The sequence below is a fragment of the Lithobates pipiens genome, unplaced genomic scaffold (genome assembly GCF_037356315.1).
Source record: "Lithobates pipiens isolate NorthernLeopardFrog02 unplaced genomic scaffold, aLitPip1_a1.2 Scaffold_18, whole genome shotgun sequence".
NCBI classification, from domain to species: domain Eukaryota; kingdom Metazoa; phylum Chordata; class Amphibia; order Anura; family Ranidae; genus Lithobates; species Lithobates pipiens.
This window is the reverse complement of record NW_027507758.1, coordinates 92,937,510-92,957,910: the sequence shown is the minus strand read 5'-3', so window position 1 is coordinate 92,957,910 and position 20,401 is coordinate 92,937,510. Positions and strand designations below refer to the sequence as shown.

At 41.4% G+C, this 20,401-nt stretch overlaps 1 protein-coding gene across 7 annotated transcripts in view; it reads right to left on the bottom strand.

Annotated features, from left to right (window-relative positions):
* The window catches only part of MACROD2 (mono-ADP ribosylhydrolase 2), a 3,459,957-nt gene that overhangs the window by 2,485,958 nt on the left and 953,598 nt on the right, over nt 1–20,401 (bottom strand). For all 7 annotated transcript variants that reach the window (XM_077485921.1, XM_077485927.1, XM_077485924.1 and 4 more), the window contains exon 4: nt 5,438–5,467. In XM_077485921.1, the coding sequence (XP_077342047.1) occupies nt 5,438–5,467 (30 nt within the window). The remainder of the gene's footprint in view (nt 1–5,437; nt 5,468–20,401) is intronic.

Below are 20,401 nucleotides of genomic sequence, written 5' to 3'. Positions count from 1 at the left end.
TTGCTGGAGAACCCAGGTTCAGGAGTCCAATCAAAGTTGTCAAATTTTTGGTCTCAAAATTAGTGGTAAGTTTTCTACTGTTTAGTTAAAGGGTAAAATCTTTGCAGCTAAAATCAAAAGAAGCATAATCATCATTACTGATTGCAGCGAAAGGGCAATGTGGGCGTAAACCATATTGGTGAGCCATGGTAAATTGAGAGCAGGAAGTACACAAGTTCTACAGTATCAACCTTGTAGTCATTTTTGACTACTTAAACCACAGATCCCAATGTGCAGTAAGAGGAGTAAAAAGACTCCTAAAAAAACTAGTGAAGATCCAAGCCTGAGGCTGCAAGTGAGTACACCCAGAGTAGCACAGCCCCACCCACATTACAGCACCTGCACTGCTGCCTCGGGGAGACTGAAGCATCCAATCGCCCTCTGCTTCCCACTGCTGATCACCAGAGGCTTTCAGGGAGAGACCGAGGGGGGCCCCCCTTTTACAGTGAAAGGTCACAGCAGCATCCCCAGGACTTATTCCAAAGTCAGACTGCACCTATAACAACCCTATACCCTGTAATGCAGAACTTTTACAGCATCTTTACCTATACCCAGTACATATACTGCATTCGGGTTAATTTTGCCGGTGATTAAGTGCACCAATGCTCTAAAGGGCCCCAACGAGCGCCAGCAGAACAACACCTCAAAGGATTGACTTTCTCATAATAATTATTCTGCCAGCCCCCTTTGGTCCCCTGTACCCTCTGCTACCATCCTCCTTTCTTTTGGCCAGTGCATATCCAGTCAGTCTAGGATTAGCCACGCCACCATAAATGCACTCTGGCAGTATAGTTCCAGCACTTGGTAGATTAAACTTCACTATAGTTCACTGCTGCACTTAAGGTGGCCTTGCTACTGTTTATGCTGATCTGGATGCCAAATGTCATCCTATGCCTAGTCCCTACTGTTAATTACCTTGTATGCTAAATTGTGTAATTACCACTGTTAGTCCATTTTATGCTTACCTAGTTACCAACCATATTGAACGACAATATATTAAATGTGTCATTACTACCTGATTTGGTGTCTTTTTTTTTTATATAGCACTACAATAGCGTACCAAGTATCACTTTCAGTGATTTCCTGCAATATTGCATGTTTGTACACTCAACCTGGCATGCCAGAGGGGCTGAGTTTTTTGAGAAGGTTGAGGCAAAGAACAGAGGACCCATCTCATCCAATGCCTACTATGGGGGTATCATTACAGTGCATGTCAGAAATGGAGCCTCCCCTTTCACATTTGGCCTCAAAGTAAACCTGTCAACATGGTATACAATGATAAATTGTATAAGCAGATGTTGCCTTTAGTGAAAACTGTAACTACAAACACCTTTTAGAATCCAAACTCATTCACAATCAGTAAAGTTGTTAATACACAAACATAAACTTTAGTGAAAACTGCATCTCAAAATGATCAGAAGATCCAGAGACATACGCTGCTCAATTTATAAGCAAATCTCAGCTTTGCCCTAGTTGTAGTTTCTGCCTATGAGTTTTTAATCATCTAAGCAGAAGTTAATGTATGGTACCTATACCTAAGCCCCATGCCCTGTTCAGCCACAGGAGCTATGTAAAATATTCAGAATTTCTGACACCTCCCCTGCCTCCCGCAGTTCAGAGCCTCACGTTAGAATGGAATATCACCAGGCTTCAATGGGATCACATGAGTGCATGATGTGTTCATTTTTAGAAATTCAAAACTTGCACAGGAATTTTTTTGCACTCTGGCGGGTCGTACCAGAATTTTAGCAGACTTGGTGGATATTCATAGTCACAGAGTAGTATAAAAAATATATGATAAAGTAATATTTCACAACTAAACCCATTCCAGCTGTCCATTGTTTGTAAATGTGTTGAGATTTGCCCAATAAATATTAAGTCTACATCAGCCATATGAAGTAGATGTCCATTTGCCCACTGCCTTTAAGGAATTGTCACTCTGGAGCTGATGAATCATGTGTGGAAGTCACTGCAAACATGACTGAATGAGGATCCGATAAAGCAGGGGTAGACAACCTCAGCCCTCCAGCTGTGGTGAAACTACAAATCCCATCATACCTCTGCCTCTAGGAGTCATGCCTGTGATTGTTAGGGTCTTGCAATGTCTCATGGGACTTGTAGTTTCAAAACAGCTGGAGGGTCGAGGTTGTCTATCCCTGCCATAAACGAAGGCTAAATTAACAAAGGTAATAGTGATTTTATTTTTCCTTTCTTTATATGGTTATGCAAGTTTTATGCTACTCTGGGCTTTGACTAAGACTATTTTTACTGCAACATGTTATAGAGAGGGAAAGTCAGATTAAGACATTGAAATATGTCATTTTACGAGGATATTAATTACAGTGTTCAATCATATTTAACTTTAAATACAATTTTCTAAAAATGAATAAGGATTTTCAAACAATTTTAGCATTCCATCGAGTCTATCATAGTATTCTTATCTATAGAATATGTCATACCTAATGCACACATAGATAAGGTTCTAAATTAGCAGATTTTCTTGTGAAAAATGATTGCATTTTCAGTTAATAAATCATGTGAAAAGGAAAAATTCCTGTTCACGTTGAATATCCAAACATGTGCAACTGAAATAAGTAAACACAAATTTTCTTTTCAGATAATTGGATAATTGAAGTAAATATTTATGAAATGTATTGAGTAAAGATTCCCAACTCCTTTATTAAATCCACCTCGGTATCTTCTACAGTTTTTTAGGTTGGCTATGCATATACACTTATATAGTAGATTCTCAAATGTTCATGGAGAAGCACCTGGTACCAAAGTTCATCTGACTTAAAGTGATACTAAGGCCGCGTACACACGCGGGGACTGTTCGCCCAACTTTGTCCGTCAAACAGTTTCGGCAAACAGTCCGCTCAAAATTAGCATGGACGGACATGGCCACACACGACGGACGAACAGTTTGCTGAAACCGTGCGTGATGACGGGAACGGCACGTACGACGGGACGAAAAATACGACGTCCTATACACTGCATTATAACTTTCGGCGTGAAAATCCTTTCTGAGCATGCGCGCAACTTTGTTTGACGAACAAGCCTACACACGCGGGGACTGTCCGCTGAAACAAGGTTTCAGCGGACGGTTTTTCGGAATTTCCGAAAAACCTTGTTCAGCGGACTGTTCGCTGAAACTGTCCGCTGAAAGCCCACACACGAGCGGACTGTCCGCTGAAACTTGGTTTCAGCGGACAGTTTCGGCGAACAGTCCCCGCGTGTGTACGCGGCCTCAAGCTAAAAACATTCCTTGCATTAAGGTAAAAAATGTTTCCCATTTCTTTGGCTTCCCCCTTCCCTGTGTGAAGGGGATAAGAGGGGAGAATAGATCCAGCACCATGCACAGCTGCATCTCATCTCCCCTCTCTTCCTCTTCACACAGCAGGAGCAACACTCGAGCAGGAACAAGAGCCATTTGCTCCTGCTGCTGTCAATTAAATAAAGTGAGGAGGAAGTAAGGGGGCGGGACCAAGTCCTGCTTTGTAAGTCTTTGCAGTGCAGACACACAGATCGGGAGAGTGCAGACACTATGTGCCTCCATAGCAAGGGGATAGCTATAGAAACACGTGAAGAAGAGGATCGCTGCCCAGGGACCGAGAAGAGGTGTATTGGGGCCACTCAGTGCAATACCACTGCACAGAGCAGGTGAGCATAACATGTTTGTTATTTTAACAAAAAAAAAAATACTTTAGTAAAAATTTGAAGGATCTTTTGAAACATGTAATGGTCAAGATCATCAGATACAGCCAACTCCGCCTTCAGGGTTTGCCTTTTTAATAGAAATCACAACAGAAAGCAAAAAGGGACATGTATTAAGGCTTGATGGAGATCGTTAAATATTTCAAAAAATCCTTTGAGTAAGATGAACTTTTGTTTCAGGTGCTCCTCTGTACATATTCAAAATTCCACTCTCTGGCAAGTGCTTCCTTGTGTCATTATCAGAGAGGTCGCAGAATACAACCAGAAAAGGGCCTCCTCATATTATGTTTCAATCACGGATCTGCTTCTTTTAAGGAAACAAAATCACTTTTGGTGTATTCATCGGAACCAAATTTTACTTCTGTTGGTCCAGCACTATCACACACACTTCAGGCATCCACACACATATGACCTTTATTAATAGATATTGTTCAATCTTTTTATAAATGTTTACTCTCTGAAACATTGTTGACTATGCAGTTTGACTGCCAACATCTGACACTGTCAGACAAAAGATCAACCAGACCAAGAGATTTCTACACAAATATTGGTTGGTTGTCAATATCTAGTGTTACCATGTGGCAACAAAAACTGATGGTCAAACAAACATACAAAAATAAATTGGATTCTTTGGACCTCAGGGATGTATTTAGTAAGAATAAAGCCTTAGGCAATAGGCACAAAGAATCCACCGCAATTGCATTGTCTTTATTGGCATGGCCCCTCCATGTTAGACTTCAATTGTTGAAAAATGCACACTCCCTTGTTAAGTTATAGGTGGGTATGCAGCTGTGATTAATCATGTTATTTTCCTTGTTTACAGCGGGAGCATGTACATTGTAACTGTGCCCCTTAACATTCCTCAGGCCCTAGGCTCTTGCATTAGTTAACTTGTGGATGATTAAGCTCTTTATCTAATGATGGCACAGTCTGACACAACTTTGGAAATGCAATGCACGGGAAATCAAGACTAGTGACCAATCAAGTTTGGTTCTATTATGCAGCAACAAAATAACAATCTGAATGGGTACTTAGGATCACGCAAAATGTTTTGCGCTGATATTCTCTACTACTGCTGTCTGTAACAGATGTGGATTTGATAAAAGTCATGGCTTTTTCCTGACCTGTACAAGTAAGGTAGATCAGGAAATTTAAAGTGAGTCCACAAATACTTATCTACAAGTTAGTGAATCAAAATCTTGATGCAACAGGGTCATCATGACTTCAAGGCAACTAGAATTTTTCTTTTAAGGCAGGTTACCCATAGGAGAGATTTACATGGTCCTGTCCAATCCCCTGGGTATTTCTGTAAACCAACTTTTTTTTGCACATGTTGCATTTTAAAAAAAATCCAAGGGTTTTCAACTCTTCATACATCATTGCTTCATGAAGAATAACAGTTTGTTTTTAGCTGTGTCTTGATGTTCAAAGGAAAAGAGTAGAGAGGTTTTACCTAAATGGTTTTTAATGAATACATTACAGACCGATGCATTAAGTTTAAACAACCAACCAGAAATTTTCAATCACTCAGGAAACTGGTCAAACAACACCAAGTTACGGATTGCTGTTCATCATTGTTTTTTTTTTGTATTATTAAAAAGGACACAATTTATATTCACTGTAGGTTTCATAGTTTTTTGCCAAGTTAACAAATTTTAGAAAAAAGAAAAATCAAAGCACCTACCTCCACCTCCTCCAAGAAGACTCGAGTTTGCTGAAAAAAAAAAAAAAGAAGGAAATATTAAGGTCACATACACAAAACAAAGCTTGTTATGTTCAGCACAACTACAAGTGACCAATGTGTTCTGCTAGGATGGTGGAATTCCATTTCACACACCTGGACTGTTGTAAATCAATGACACACTGACTACATCAGTTCCCACCAGAGATAGTCTTCTTAAGCGTATCTAAATTATTTTCACAGCTGATGCATCAACAGTTTCATGCCACACTTCTGATTATGAAGCCTAAAGTATTTAATTAAAACGCTGTCAAGATATAACATTTTCACAGCACAATGTCTTTTGAAAAAAATTACACATTATCTAAATACCATCCCTGTGTGTTCTTTGAAGACATTTAGCTAGGAGTGAGCTTGGAAGACCAAAGACTAGAAAGCAGAAAACAGGATTAATTAGTTATGACAAAGAAAGGAAATACACTTTCAACTTTAGATCCGGCCAAGGTGCTATGCTTTGATAGGTACGTTACTGGTCACTAGCACAGCCACTTGAAAAGATGGAAATATAGTGTACCACACCAGAACCTCATGAAAAAAAGAATCATCACTTACGGTACTTAACTTTTCTATTATCTACAAAAAAATCTTTGAGCTGCAACAAAATTGTATGTAAAATCTTTGAATTAGGTTAAGCCCAGGTTCACACTGAGCTGCGGGAATGAAGCCCTGGAAGTTCAGCTGAACTCGCACGATTTCAGTCCCGATTTTGGCTGCAAGTTCAGAAACATCTGTGCATGTTTTTTTCACATATGTCAATGTAAATCACAGCCAGATATCGCAAAAAGTAGTATAGAAACAACTTTTTAAAATCGGTGTGGCACTGCAATGTCACACCGAATAGGACAGTGCAATTGCCACCAATTTGACATGTCATATTGCATGTCAAATTGTACCAATGTGAACCAGGGTTTAGAGATTAGTATAAGTTTATACTTGAATAATTTTAGTCTAGGATGCTGGCTGCAGACCTTAGATAGTGGCCAAATTTATGTATACAACCCAGTCTCTAGTCGGTCTTTTGGAGGCAAATTATACAAACATAACAACAACTTGCATGTTTATGCCCATGGAGAAAGGGGACAAAGGGGTCACCAGGTATCTCAAGGAAAATGATCAATTGGCTAGCAAAATCCATCCCAGCCAACCAACATTCCTAAGCCAGGGAACATAGGCCAGGGTCATGGTGGACACTACAAACAAATGGCCCCTGCCCCCACCTATAACTGGCTTTTGCAGCCAGGAGCACAGGGAAGGGTGACGCATGTCAAACAAAGCAAACAAAAAAAAATCCCAGCTTAACTTACCGACCAGTCTGAAACCAACTGAATGAACCTGTCTAACAGTATGCGTTAAAAACATGGGTTTAGTTTGCACACATTTGCAAATACTACATGTTTCTTTGGTTTATTTTTGTCATGGTGGACACTACCAACATACTAACAGGACTCAGCTTTACTGCAATGCTACAGTTCTAGTTGGCCTTTTCATGTGAAGACTACCAGCAAAGTATTATACTATGTGTTAGATTCTCTGTACCTCCATCCAGGATAGACACCTGCATGCACATATATACAGCTGTAGGCCCGTTCAAGATCAGGGCTCGCTCCCTACCAAATAAACATGCATGGCATGTAGGAAATATTTCCTTGTGCTAACATTTAGTAATTTATAATATGGTATGGTATTTATAAAATCAACCATGTAGCGGTCTCTGATATTCTGCAGTAACTTGGCAGTAGTCTGATGCCGCGTACACATGACCGGACTTTCCTGCAGACTAGGTCCGACGGTCTTCCAGACGGACTTTTGGCAGAGTTCCGACGGACTTTCTGAATGAACAGACTTGGCCACGCGCAATCACACCAAAGCCCAATGGATTCGACCGCGATGACGTACGACTGGACTAGAATGAGGAAGTTCATAGCCAGTAGCCAAAAGCTGCCCTAGTGTCTGTTTTTGTCCGTCAGACTAGCATACAGATGAATGGATTTTTCGACCGGACTCAAGTCCATCTGAAAAATGTTAAACATGTTCTAAATCTAAAGTCCGTCTGATTTTTCGACAGCAAAGGTGCGATGAAGCCCACACACGATTGAATTGTCCGCCGGATTTGTTCCGTCGGACCTTTGCTGTCGAAAAGTCCGGCCATGTGTACACGGCATAACAGCTTCTTATAACATGACAAAGGTCTCTGATTAAAGCATAGTTGCAGTTACAGAGCCTGCAGACTATGCAAGGTTGAGGCTACAATGGAGCTCAAAAAGAAGCCGTGGGTTGGTGGCATACTATAATTTGTGGGTATTGGCTGCATGCAGCTCCCTATTCTATATAAAAAAATAAAAATAACCTTTTTCTGAACCATAAAATGCATCACATTCCAGAGCTTCATTGTAAATGATGCAAGCAGTATAAGAGCTAGGAAGTTTAAATCTAAGAGAGGAGTGACATACTTGTCAAAAAAGTGAAATGACTGACAGCACTGAATGTCAACAAGAGGTGAGCAATCAGAACAAGTAGTTTCCTGTCAATTCCTGCAAAAACTACAGAAGTAGTCATAAATCGTGACTTGACTGTACTGTCAGTGTATCTGTCCAAAAATCAGCATATAGCCAAAAATATATAATTGTGTAGTGTGGTTATATTTATAACATGGACACTCAGGCGAGTTAAGCTAAATGTACTATGACGTACAGTATCTCACGAAAGTGTAATGTAATGTAAAGTAGTGCGTGTACAGCTTATATAACAGTGTTTACATTTGCTGTCCCCTCAAAATAACTCAACACACAGCCATTAATGTCTAAACTGCTGGCAACAAAAGTGAGTACAACCCTAACTGAAAATGTCCAAATTGTGCCCAAAGTGACAATATTTTGTGTGGTCACCATTATTTTCCAGCACTGCCTTAACCCTCTTGGGCATGGAGTTCACCAGAGCTTCACAGGTTGCCACTGGAGTCCTCTTCCACTCCTCCATGACATCATGGATCTGGTGAATGTTAGAGACCTTGCACTCCTCCACCTTCCACAGATGCTCAATAGGGTTTAGGTCTGGAGACATGCTTGGCCAGTGCATCACCTTTACCCTCAGCTTCTTTAGCTAGACAGTGGTCATCTTGGAGGTGTGGTTGGGGCCGTTATGTTGGAATACTGCTTTGCAGCCCAGTCTCTGAAGGGAGGGTATCATGCTCTGCTTCAGTATGTCACAGTACATGTTGTCATTCATGGTTCCCTCAATGAACTGTAGCTCCCCAGCAGCACTCATGCAGCCCCAGACCATGACACTCCCACCACCATGCTTGACTGTAGGCAAGACACACTTGTCTTCCTTCTGGGAGGACAGCCATGCAGACCAATTTGATGCAGTGTGTGGCATATGGTCTGAGCACTGACAGGCTGATCCCCACCCCTTCAACCTCTGCAGCAATGCTGGCAGCAGTGATAAGTCTATTTCCCAAAGACAACCTCTGGATGTGATACTGAGCACGTGCACTCAATTTCTTTGGTCGACCATGGTGAGGCCTGTTCTGAGAAGAATCTGTACTGTTAAAACGCTGTATGGTCTTGGCCACCGTGCTGCAGTTCAGTTTCAGGGTCTTGGCAATCTTATTATAGCCTAGTCCATCTTTATGTAGAGGAACAATTCTTTTCTTTTTTTTCAGATCCTCTGAGAGTTCTTTGCCATGAGATGCTATGTTGAACTTCCAGTGACCAGTATGAGAGAGTAAGAGCGATGACACCAAATTTAACACACCTGTTTCCCCATTCACACCTGAGACCTTGTAACACTATCAAGTCACATGACAGCAGGGAGGGAAAATGGCTAATTGGGCCCAATTTGGACATTTTCAATTAGGGGTGTACTCACTTTTGTTGCCAGCGGATTAGACATTAATGGCTGCATTTTGAGTTTTTCTGAGAGGACAGCAAATTCACATGATTTTACAGGCTATACATTCCCTACTTTACATTGTAGCAAAGTGTTTTTTCAGTCTTGTCACATGAAAAGATATAAAATATTTACAAAAATGTGAGGGGTGTACTCACTTTTGTGAGATACTGTATATCATATATATTTTTTAAATTTATTTTTTACAGTTATAGCGTCAATAAGGTTACATTTATTTTGTCTGTCATCTTTTCCTAAACAGTTTTAGATTATGCAGTGGTATAGGAACAGCAGATGTTCAAATTGCAGAAGAGCAGAGTTGGATGTGAGGCTCTCTGCTGTGGAGTACCAAGGACACTTGCATGAGGACTTAAGGAGCACAAATGACATCTCCTCTGTGTGTAATGCCCTCTCCACACGACCGGACTTTACATCAGAAAAGGTCAGACTCATTCTGTCGGACATTCTGATCGTGTGTGGGCTTCATCTGACTTTTTCTTTCTAAAATTCTGACTGACCTAGAAATAGAACACGTTTCAAATCTTTCCGCTGGAACCAGTTGCTATCAGCTATTGGACTTCCTTTTTGTAGTCCCGTCATAAGTCATCACGTTCTAAATGATCAGACTTTAGTGTGATCGTGTGTAGGCAAGTACGTTTCAGCAGAACTCCGTAGAAAAGTCCTTCGGAGTTCAGTCTGACGAGAAGTCCGCTCATGTGTATGCAGCATTAGTCTTCCTCCAGCACTTCCAAAAAATATGGATCTCATGATAGCCCGCAAGAATAAATGTCATAGGGTAGGGTAGCATTCTTCAAAACGACCTCAAGTGTAACAGGGTATCCTTTACTATTAAACTAAGGGTGCACCACATTGTAATGGCCATTCTTCCCACTAATCAACATTTTAAGAGGCCAATTTTTCCACCTAGTACCAGTGTAAGGAGGTACCTTTCCTATTGACAACCAAAGTAAGAAGGTCCTTCCCACCAATCTAGGGGATTACTTCTATGTACCACTGATGCAAATGGTGACCTTCTCCACAGATCATCAATGTAAGAGAGCCCTTCGCCATTGATAACCAATGTAGAAGAAGCCCTTCTCCACTGATAACCATTGTACAGTAGGAGAGCCCATTTATACTGACTACCAATGTAAGAGGACCCTTTTGCACTGACCACCAATGTAGGAAAGACATTTTCTACTGACTATCAATATAAAAGGGCCCTTCTTCATGGGCTACAAAACCAAGGGGACACTAATCAGATTGCCAATATGAGGTGAAAACTGTCCACTGTGCACAAATTTAAAGGGACAATACAATTTTCAGTGTCATTTATAGACTATATGAAAATGAAAGTCAAATATATTGGGTGCATCATATTCTTATTTTTTTTCCTTACATCTACAACTCACACTAATGTACTCTGAGTTGTAGATATAATCCTCTTTAGCAGGAGTTACCTGAGACATGAAAATTATTTCAAGGGTTCCTCTTTGGTATAGAGGTTGAGCAAGGCCGATTGATTCATATTACAAACCACTAGCATTTTGTCAGCAATGTTAAGTACCTGACCCCACAGGTAATGAAGACTGAGCTTTCAAACGTGATGACATCTCCAAGATGGAAGCTGTTTTCACATGGAAGATTAGATTTCAATTCAAGATTACCCGTAAAGCTAAAAGCTTTCAGGGAGACATCTCTCAGTGCTGGGAAATATGGTTTATAAACCTGCTCACTTCCTTTTAAAAATAGCCAGAGGCGTTAGACCGTTTATTTACGATAGCCAAATGATCTGGCTGGAGTGCACATCACACTACACCTCATACAGTATGTAAATGTCATTGACATAGCAAAGGCAGCTGGGAACAGCGAACAAGGCTTGAATTGACATGGAATGTTATACTACATGGGTCAGTTTTCACCCAGTGACTGCCCAAGTGACAACAGAATTCAGCATGGTATAACAAATTATAATTAAGGTTGACTACTTTAGGTAACAAGTAAAATAATTCAGTGAATAGCTAAAGTAACGTTGCCAAGACACTTAAAGGAAACCTGTACTGAATGATCTAGATATCCTATTGCCAGATTGAACACAACGTACGTGCAAGACCTCTTAGCCCTTGTACACACGGTCGGACATTCCGATGGAAAATGTCTGATCGGACCGTGTTGTCGGATAATCCGACCGTGTGTGGGCTCCATCCAAATATCCGACCGACAAAGTTTTAGAGCTGGGCCATAAAATTTCCCGACAACATGATCCGATTGGACTTTGTCCAATCGTTTGTAGAGAATTCCGATTGGACAAAGTGCCACGCATGCTCAGATCAAATTTTTCGACAACTTTGTCAGACCGTGTGTATGCAACACCAGTTTCGGACAAAATCCGACGGATTTTGTTGTCGGAATGTCTGACCGTGTGTACAAGGGCTTAGAAGTCATGTTACCATCCTGCTCTTTTGCTTCCTCCAATGTCTGCTATAATGAGCTATCACTTTTGGAGTCAGGCAACAGCAGCTCACATGGTGTGTCCATGTTGTTATGCTGTGTTTCACACAGAGCCTGCTAGATATTGCTTTCCAACTTGCAGTCTTGCGCATGTCATTTAATCTCTGTTCTGTTGTGAAAAGAGTTCTCCTCAAATCAAAATTCCGTTCACACCATGGGATTGATTTACTAAAGGTAAATATGATGTTAACTTTGCACAGGTAGTGGTCGTTTGTAAGGCAGAATTGGGTAAATGTGTTGAAATTTCACTTTGCAAAGATTGCCCCATCAAGTGCAAGTGGCAAAAAAAAATTGTATTTTTGTGTGCACATATATTTATTTTTATTATAGGCTCTTATATAGTGCTGTGAATTTTAAGTAGCGTTTTACACATATATTATACATTTAGCTAAGTCCCTGCTCTCAAGGATCTTGCAATCCAAGGTCGCTACCTCACAATCAGACATACACATACTAACGCCAATATATATAGTGGCCAATTAACCTACCGGTGTGTCTTTGGAGTGTGGGAGGGAAACCAGAGTACCCAGAGGAAACCCATGCAGGCACAGCTAGAACATGCAAACAAAATTGTTCTGGTGTTTCCTCTTTCCATGCCTAACCAGAATCCATGTGTTCTAAAGACCCTTCAAAGCCAGCGGTAATGAGCTACAAAGTCTTTTTTATAGAAAAAACAGGATAACAAACTGAATTAGGCCCAAAAGAGATCATCAGCCAGTACATAATCATTGCTGACCAGACATGAATGGTCAAAGTTTTGTATTAGTTTGCAATGAAAGGCTGCATAATTAGGATACTTGTTAGGCAAAATCACAATGTTAGGATTCAGTTCTTGGCAAATGTAGGAATTTACACAATGGGGCAGTCTGGTGTCTTATTCTAGCAGGAATTTGCCTTTAAAATAAACAAATATAAAAGGTACAGATACAATTTAAAGCAAACCTACAAGGGATATCAAATTTTTTGAAGTGGTGCTGATATCAAATAGTAGGTGCCTCCACTTCATCTGTTGTGTGCACGAGCAGCCTTCAACCCTACAGCAGTCTGGTATGCAAATTTTAAGTAGCTTCCCTGGATGAGAAACTGGCCCAGCCTTCTCCTGTGCCTTTTATACCAACTCAAGTATGCTTTAACTATAGTTTGTTTCCCCAGCTCAATGCTGTCCCCAAGGCATGCTTGTGTCATGAGGGTATGCATCAAAATTCCCAGTTCCCTGAAATACACATCACTACAAAATGTATTTTAGTTGAAAGGAATGTATAAAGTTTTGCATGTATTAGCTTTGTATATTTTATGTTCAAGACCAAAAAAATATGTTCAAGGTTTTACATATCTAGTTAGTTAAATATAAAATACCACATATTTGATATGCACCCCTTGTAATCCTGAATGGGAAATAGCTAGTAGCTCCTATGACAGGGGATGCCTATGATTTGAGTTCAAGCCCTGTGCATTCTTCCAAGAAGAACAGTGACTCAAATGAGCAAAAGAAGAGATTTTTTTGGGACAGGATACAATGCACCAGACTCCCTCAGGTTCCCACGTTGAAACAAAGTGACTTTTTTTTTTTAAATCAGTTGTTATTTGTTAATGACTTGCTGAATAGCATACAAGTTAAAATATCCTGTAAGCAAATGGTTATATTAGGATCATGACTACAGTTGCAGCCACGATCCTGGTACTGGTATTCTTCATCCATCCATCACATTTCTGGTAGAAGTGATCTTGGTGGCTTTACAGCCACCCAAACACTTTTTCAGTTTCGCAACGCAGCTCCCCCCCCCCCCGCGCCTCCATCCCCTGCCACCACCACCAGTGGTTCAGGTCTCTCCCGCTCCTCCAGGGAGCCTGGGACTGCAGTAAATTGGACAGCTGCCCACAGAGGAAATGGAGGAACATACATTTCCTGATCTCCTCTGTGACAAATGAACCCAGCAAACAACAATTATTTTGTTGCTATTAAGTTTCAGAGCTATCATTTCCTGGCTATTACAGCCAGGGAAACAATTAACCAAGCGCAGTCTGTACTCAGTAAGAGCCCTTTCACACTGAAAGTGCCCGGGCGTCGGCGGTAAAGTGGTGCTATTTTTAGCGCCGTTTTACCGTCACTATTCGGCCGCTAGCAGGGCGGATTTAAGCCCCTCTAGCGACCAAAAAAGGGTTAAATCTCTCCCCAAAATGCCACTGCATTGATTTCAATGGGCAGGAGAGGTGTATTCACCACTTCTCCACCGCTGCAAAGAAGCTGCTGGCAGGACTTTTTGTGACGCCCTGCCAGCGCAGCGCCCCAGTGTGAAAGCACTCGGGCTTTCACACTGGGTTTGCAGCTGAGGCTTTTTCAGGCGCTATTTTTAGTGCTGTAGTGTCTGAAAAACGCCTCCAGTGTGAAAGGAGTCTAAGTGGTTTTGGAGGACAGGGGAGACATCAGGGGTTTACTAGACCCCTGATGTCTCCATGTCATCTGCTCAAAGCTTGTTCACCCTCGTGATAGCAATAAAGGTAAATTAAATATTGTTTTTTTAAAAGTGTAAAAATTTTTTAGGAAAATAATAAAATAATGTAAAAGCAACCTTGTCCTGCGGTGCATACACACAAACACAAAGGCGCACGTAGGTCCAGCATGCATTTGGAAATGATTGCACCACACGTGAGGTATCACCAGGAATGTTGGAGTGAGTGTAGTAATTTTAGGGCCCCAAATCATGATTATTTGATATAAAAGAGAGACTGTTACATTAATCATGAGAATAATTATGATCAAAAATTCAGATCCAATGGAAACAAGTACAATCACTCACATACAGGCAGTCCCCGGGTTACAAACAATATAGGGTCTGCAAGTTTGTTCTTAAAGAGGGAGTGCACCTAAAAAAAAAAATATTAAAAGCCAGCAGCTACAAATACTGCAGTTGCTGACTTTTAATAAATGGACACTTTCCTTTCCTTACCTTTCCTGGAGTCCAGTGTTGTCGGCAGCCAAAGCCGATCAATCGCTCGGCTCTCGGCTGCTGCCTTCGCCATTCTTGGTGAGGGAATCAGGAAGTGAAGCATTACGGCTTAATTTCTCAGTTCCCTACTGCACATGCGTGAGTCACGCTGCGCTTAGTAAATGGTCCCCGCTATCTCCTGGGACCTGTGTGTTTCCCAGGAGACAGCGGGGGGGGGGGTGGGGGTGACTCCCGCAGGAGTCTATTCCCAGAAGTGGGTGCAGATACCTGTATTTTACAGGTATCTGCATCCCCCTCCCCCCTGAAAGGTGCCAATTGTGGCACCGGAGGGAGGGGGGTTCCGATGAGCGGAAGTTCCACTTTTGGGTGGAACTCTGCTTTAAGTTTAATCTGTTTGTAAGTCGGAACAGGTAAATTTTTTAAGTGTAGCTTCAGCCAAAAAAACTATTTTTAAGCTTTTTGGATAGCATAGGGAAGGTCAACAGCCCTATTGTTTGCTTTGCTGCCTGTGCCCTTATTCAGAAGATTTCACCTAACTTTCTGTCCCAATGACAATTGGATTTTGAAAATTTTGGGTTCTTGTTGAAACAAGCCTTGGTGATAAAAGCATCAGTGGAGACACCTTTTCCCATAATAACTCTTACAAGCGTGAATTTCCATTCCTAGGGGTAGATTTCCACTCACTTCCTGTTGTCTCCCTCCGTTTGTAAGTAGGAGTTGTTTGTAAGTTGGATGTTTGTAACTAGGGGACTCCCTGTATATGAAGATAATGGGAAACCGACTATCAAAAAAGCGCACTTTATCGGCACAACATGAGGATGTTGATTAAAAAGTGTATATTTGATTTTTCCAAAGGTTAAAAACCTTTTATACATACTCTTTATAAGTATTACTTTGTTATAACTGTAAAATACTGTAAGGATACAATTATTTACTGCATTTTGGTTAAATACCTGATAACATTTTTTGAAAGATTAAAAAAACTAAGACATAAAATAAAGCAACACCCTCTAATATTCACTTCAACTAATGTCAACAATTGCCCAACCCAAAATGGAAGTTCCGTCCAATATACATTTACACCAAATGCTTTATAAACAGTAAGTAGTACAAATGTTCAAATTCATGTTTATAGTTGTTCCATTCTGGGGAGTTCATGGAACCTTATCATTGTAGAAAACATAAGCTTTCACTCCATTAGTAAGGAGCTGACATTTGATCTTTTTTGTTTTAGAAAATCATAGCTGCACCACCATGCTGAAATGAAAAGGCAATTTTAATACCAACAATTTACAAAATGACAGCTATTGAAATAGCAATTATTATATTATTGTTCTTTAGGGAAAGAGTTGCCTTTACCTAAGCTACATCAACAGCCACGCAGACTTTTATTGCTCATTGGTTTATCATATTGGCACTCTACTGGTTAACATTCTACAGTCACTGTGTAATACACTTAGCACATCAAGTGTCTGGACAAGCCTGCTCCCTTTTCACACTACAGCCTTGTCAGAAAACACAGTAATAAACATTTTAATGGAGGATACATCATAAGATACACTAATCAATGCCACAGCAGTAAAATAAAAGAAGAAACATTTGCCAATACTATAGACAGATTTCAGTTCATCAATAAAACATCAGAGTGCTGGAACCGTGAGCTGTGTTATTTATGAGAATGTTGGCTGCACTACCTCATACACGCTTGCAGAGACTTTCTTATGTGTCACCTCATTTTATTTGATTCGGTAGCGGAAAAAAAAAAAAATGGGAACAGCAAGATACATCACCAAGCAGTACCCAGCCTGGGCTCAGTCTAGGAGGAGGAGGAGGTGGGTGATCTTCCTCTGGTGTTCACTCATTTTAACGTAATTATATTTTATGTATAACAGAGCAATCATCCCATGCCACAATAACCACATTCCCCTTGAAGTACATTATTGATACATGGTTTCCTTGTAAACACAGAGCAGTATCCAGTTGCAGAGCCACAGTGATGGCTTTTACGGCTGGCAGTGAAGAATCAATAAGAATCACTGTACCCAGAGGCATGAGAAAAATGTAACATAAAATTGCAATCATACATTTTTACTTAAAAAAATAATAATTCAATACATTAGATGTGGTGTATCAAGAGAGAGGTGACTGACATGGAAAACAGCAAAGGCGGAAAACCTGTGGCTCACCACCAACACAAGTGATATACAAAACCTGATCCTTTGTCACATTCAACTGTGAATCTTTCCAAGGCCTGATATACAAAGGCCGTTGCTCACCATTTACAGCTGTAGCCTTTAGTGACCCACAGTACTGTGAGCCCGTTTTAATGGTTTGAAAAGCTTCTGAAATTATTCAGAATTCATTCACCTGTGCATTGGACCACCTCCTGACCCAACCTGTGCATTGGACCACCTCCTGACCCAACCTGTGCATTGGACCACCTCCTGACCCAACCTGTGCATTGGACCACCTCCTGACCCAACCTGTGCATTGGACCACCTCCTGATCCAACCTGTGCATTGGACCACCTCCTGACCTGCTTCAAGTGAGTTTTGCATTCCCATAGACTTGTGTTGGAATGCAAAACCCATTTGAAGTGAACAAAAAGCCTTAAAAGACACACTGTGACATAAGGGTCTGAGGATGGGGTCACACAGGCATCTGACACTCCCAGAAGTGTCAAACGCTAAAGAGTCTGATGAAGGCTGCAGTGATGGAATGGGGACAATGGTTGCTAGACAGGTGAGTATATTTCATATTCTATTTGTAGCCAGGAGTGGAGAGTGAGGCAAACACTGGCTGCAGCTGCTCTCGGTGGCAGCTGCCCTACGGTGCTGAACTGGTTAACAGCTATATCAGTGAGAGGTGGGAGCCGTTGAGCAGGAATAGTTTAATGGAATGCAATAAGTAGGACTGCACTGTGGGAACTGTAGTCCAGAGGAGAGAGACTCCACTGTAAGCAACAGCTTTTACACTGCTTTCTCCAGATACAGATTGTCGGGATGAGAGAAAAGAGGCTCAGGCTGTACAGGACACAGCTTTCTATTACTATGAGGAAAAAAGAGAGCACATCGCTGTCCAGGGTGCACAATCGGCGCTGTGTGGCCGAGTTTGAGGGTGCCAACAGAGTCACCTGGGTGCAGAGCCAAGAGTAGACTAATTGCTATGTATGACTGGTCGGGGAGCTGCAATATTGCTGGGACTGCTGCTGTGGGGATTTGTGCTATTTGTGCTAAGGAGACTGAGCCCTTAAGGAACTGACCATACAATCATTTAGTGGAAACAAAGAAACACTTGAGAAAAAAAAAAGAGTGCTGCACACCCCGGGTAATATCGAAAAAGGAAATTGTCCCCCAAATGGGGGTTTCAAGGCAGCAAAAGGGTGAAAAATATTGTACCATATAATTTGGAATTAAATAACTTTATTAAGACAAGATCTTATATTGACATAAAAGGTTAAAATATGAGCTGTATTACAAAAGATAAAGGAGATAAAAGCACAATGGCACAAATGGGATCAAACACTGTGACATAAAATAATCAAGCACTGGGAGATGATGATTCAATCGATTCTGACATGTTTCGACCCCACTGGGTCTTCTTCAGAGGATTGAAGCACTATAGAGAGATTTTTTGTTTACATGTGTTTGAAATGCATCAGTATAACAACAATGTACATGAATAAATATAGTAATAGTGAACATTATATATATATATATATATATATATATATATATATATATATATATATATATATATAAAATATATTTACCAATTACATGTGTTTGGCGATTTCTCCTCAACCTGAGATCCTCCAAAATTTTCCCCACTGTCCTGGTAGGGGTCCCCGGTCGTCGGCCGACACATTCGCCACGAGGGGGCAAAGGTCAAGGCGTCAGGGAATTACAAATTTGTGGAAAATTCCCAAAAGGCAGAGAGGGCCTTTTGGGAATTTGGGGGGATTCCCAAAAAGCAGAGAGCACCTGCAGTTGAGGCATTTAATAACGGCGCTATCAATATAATATAGTGGGCATAGGTAGCCTTTATGAAGTAAATACAGATAAAGGATGGCAAATCTAATTTTCATTGTTGTTTGCTCTTAAAAACCAGCGGCCGTATAAAAAAAAGGGGGGAGGGGGAAAAAGGGGAGGAAAATAAGGATGGAAGAAGGGAAAAGGGAGAGCATGAAGTGAAGGGAAAGAAAGTGAGGGAGAGTAGTAAAGAAAAGACACCCAGAGCAGTGAAGGAAAATGGAAAGGAGAGGACGGAAAAGAGGGGGTGGGGGAGAAAAAGAGGGGGAGAGGGAAGAAAAGAGGGGGTGGGGGAAGAAAAGAGGGGGTGAGGGAGGGAGGGGAAGGGAGGGAGAGAGGAAAGAGGGGAAGGGAAGAGAAAAAAGTGGGGAAAGGGGAAGGGAAAGTGTAAAGATGGTAATGTTGCAGCGATGCAATGTTATAAAGTGATGGTAAACCAACAGGGAAAAAGGGTAAAATGTAAACAACCGCAAATACAAAACATATAAAAAATAAAAACACACAAAGGCATATATGATGTGCTAAAGATCAAGGTCAGACATATTTGCTATCTATGAAGTGAGGTAGCGTGGAGCCATATACCAACACATGGGAGAAAATCCCAGTGTTGTGGATCCACACTGGGTTTTATGATCAAAGTAAGTGTCAGTTCTCAGACAACCAGATTATCCCAGACAATAGAGTTCTGAGACAACCTGATTATCTCAGTGGTGATAGCAGTGGCCTGTTGTACAAGGAATACAAAAAAAGGAGTTAAATGTAATAATAAAAGATTTGGATATAGTTTTACCTGTTTCAAGGCTGCTTATAAGTTTGTGACCATCCTGGTGGAGAGGTAAGGCCTGCGTGCCATCCCACTCCCCCCCCCCCCCCCCCACGGATTGGGAAAGTGCCAAAATGGCGGCACTCCCCATGTAAGTCCCCCGGCGTTCAGGAAGACACTCAATCACGGCATAGCTGTCACCGCTGCCGTAATTGCGTGATGCTGTGACGTCATGTGCACAGCAGGGGGCGCGTGCACGAGCACAGCCACAGCGCGCGGTTGTGATCCGGAATGCCGCCGACAGGGGATAACACGTCCTGGGTGGTCCAGCCACCCAGTGGACGTATAAAGGAAGCACAGGGCCCTATGATTGCCTCCCCCTGCCGGGAAGAAAAAGCAGTGACAAGGCAAGCCTCCATGGAGCCAGCAAGCCAAGGGTTAGGACAAAAGACTGTCCCTTTACAGCTGCTACACGGAAACCTTTGCCTATTGTGTATGCTAAAAAGTACCATAGGGGAAAATGCACCATATACAAGCCATTCTCCTAGTCAATAGAAAATATCTGCCAGTTATCCAGATTCTAAAGTGTTTCTATTCGATTATAAGATGCTTCACTTGTATTCTCAGTCTCCCATCCCACCCCTACTACTATGACCGTATTGCAATCTTTGATGCACTTTAAACCTTGTAATCTTACTTTTCTGTGTTCTTGCCTGAAATGAATACCAGGGCTGCATTAGCCACTCATCAGAAAGCTATCAGGGTA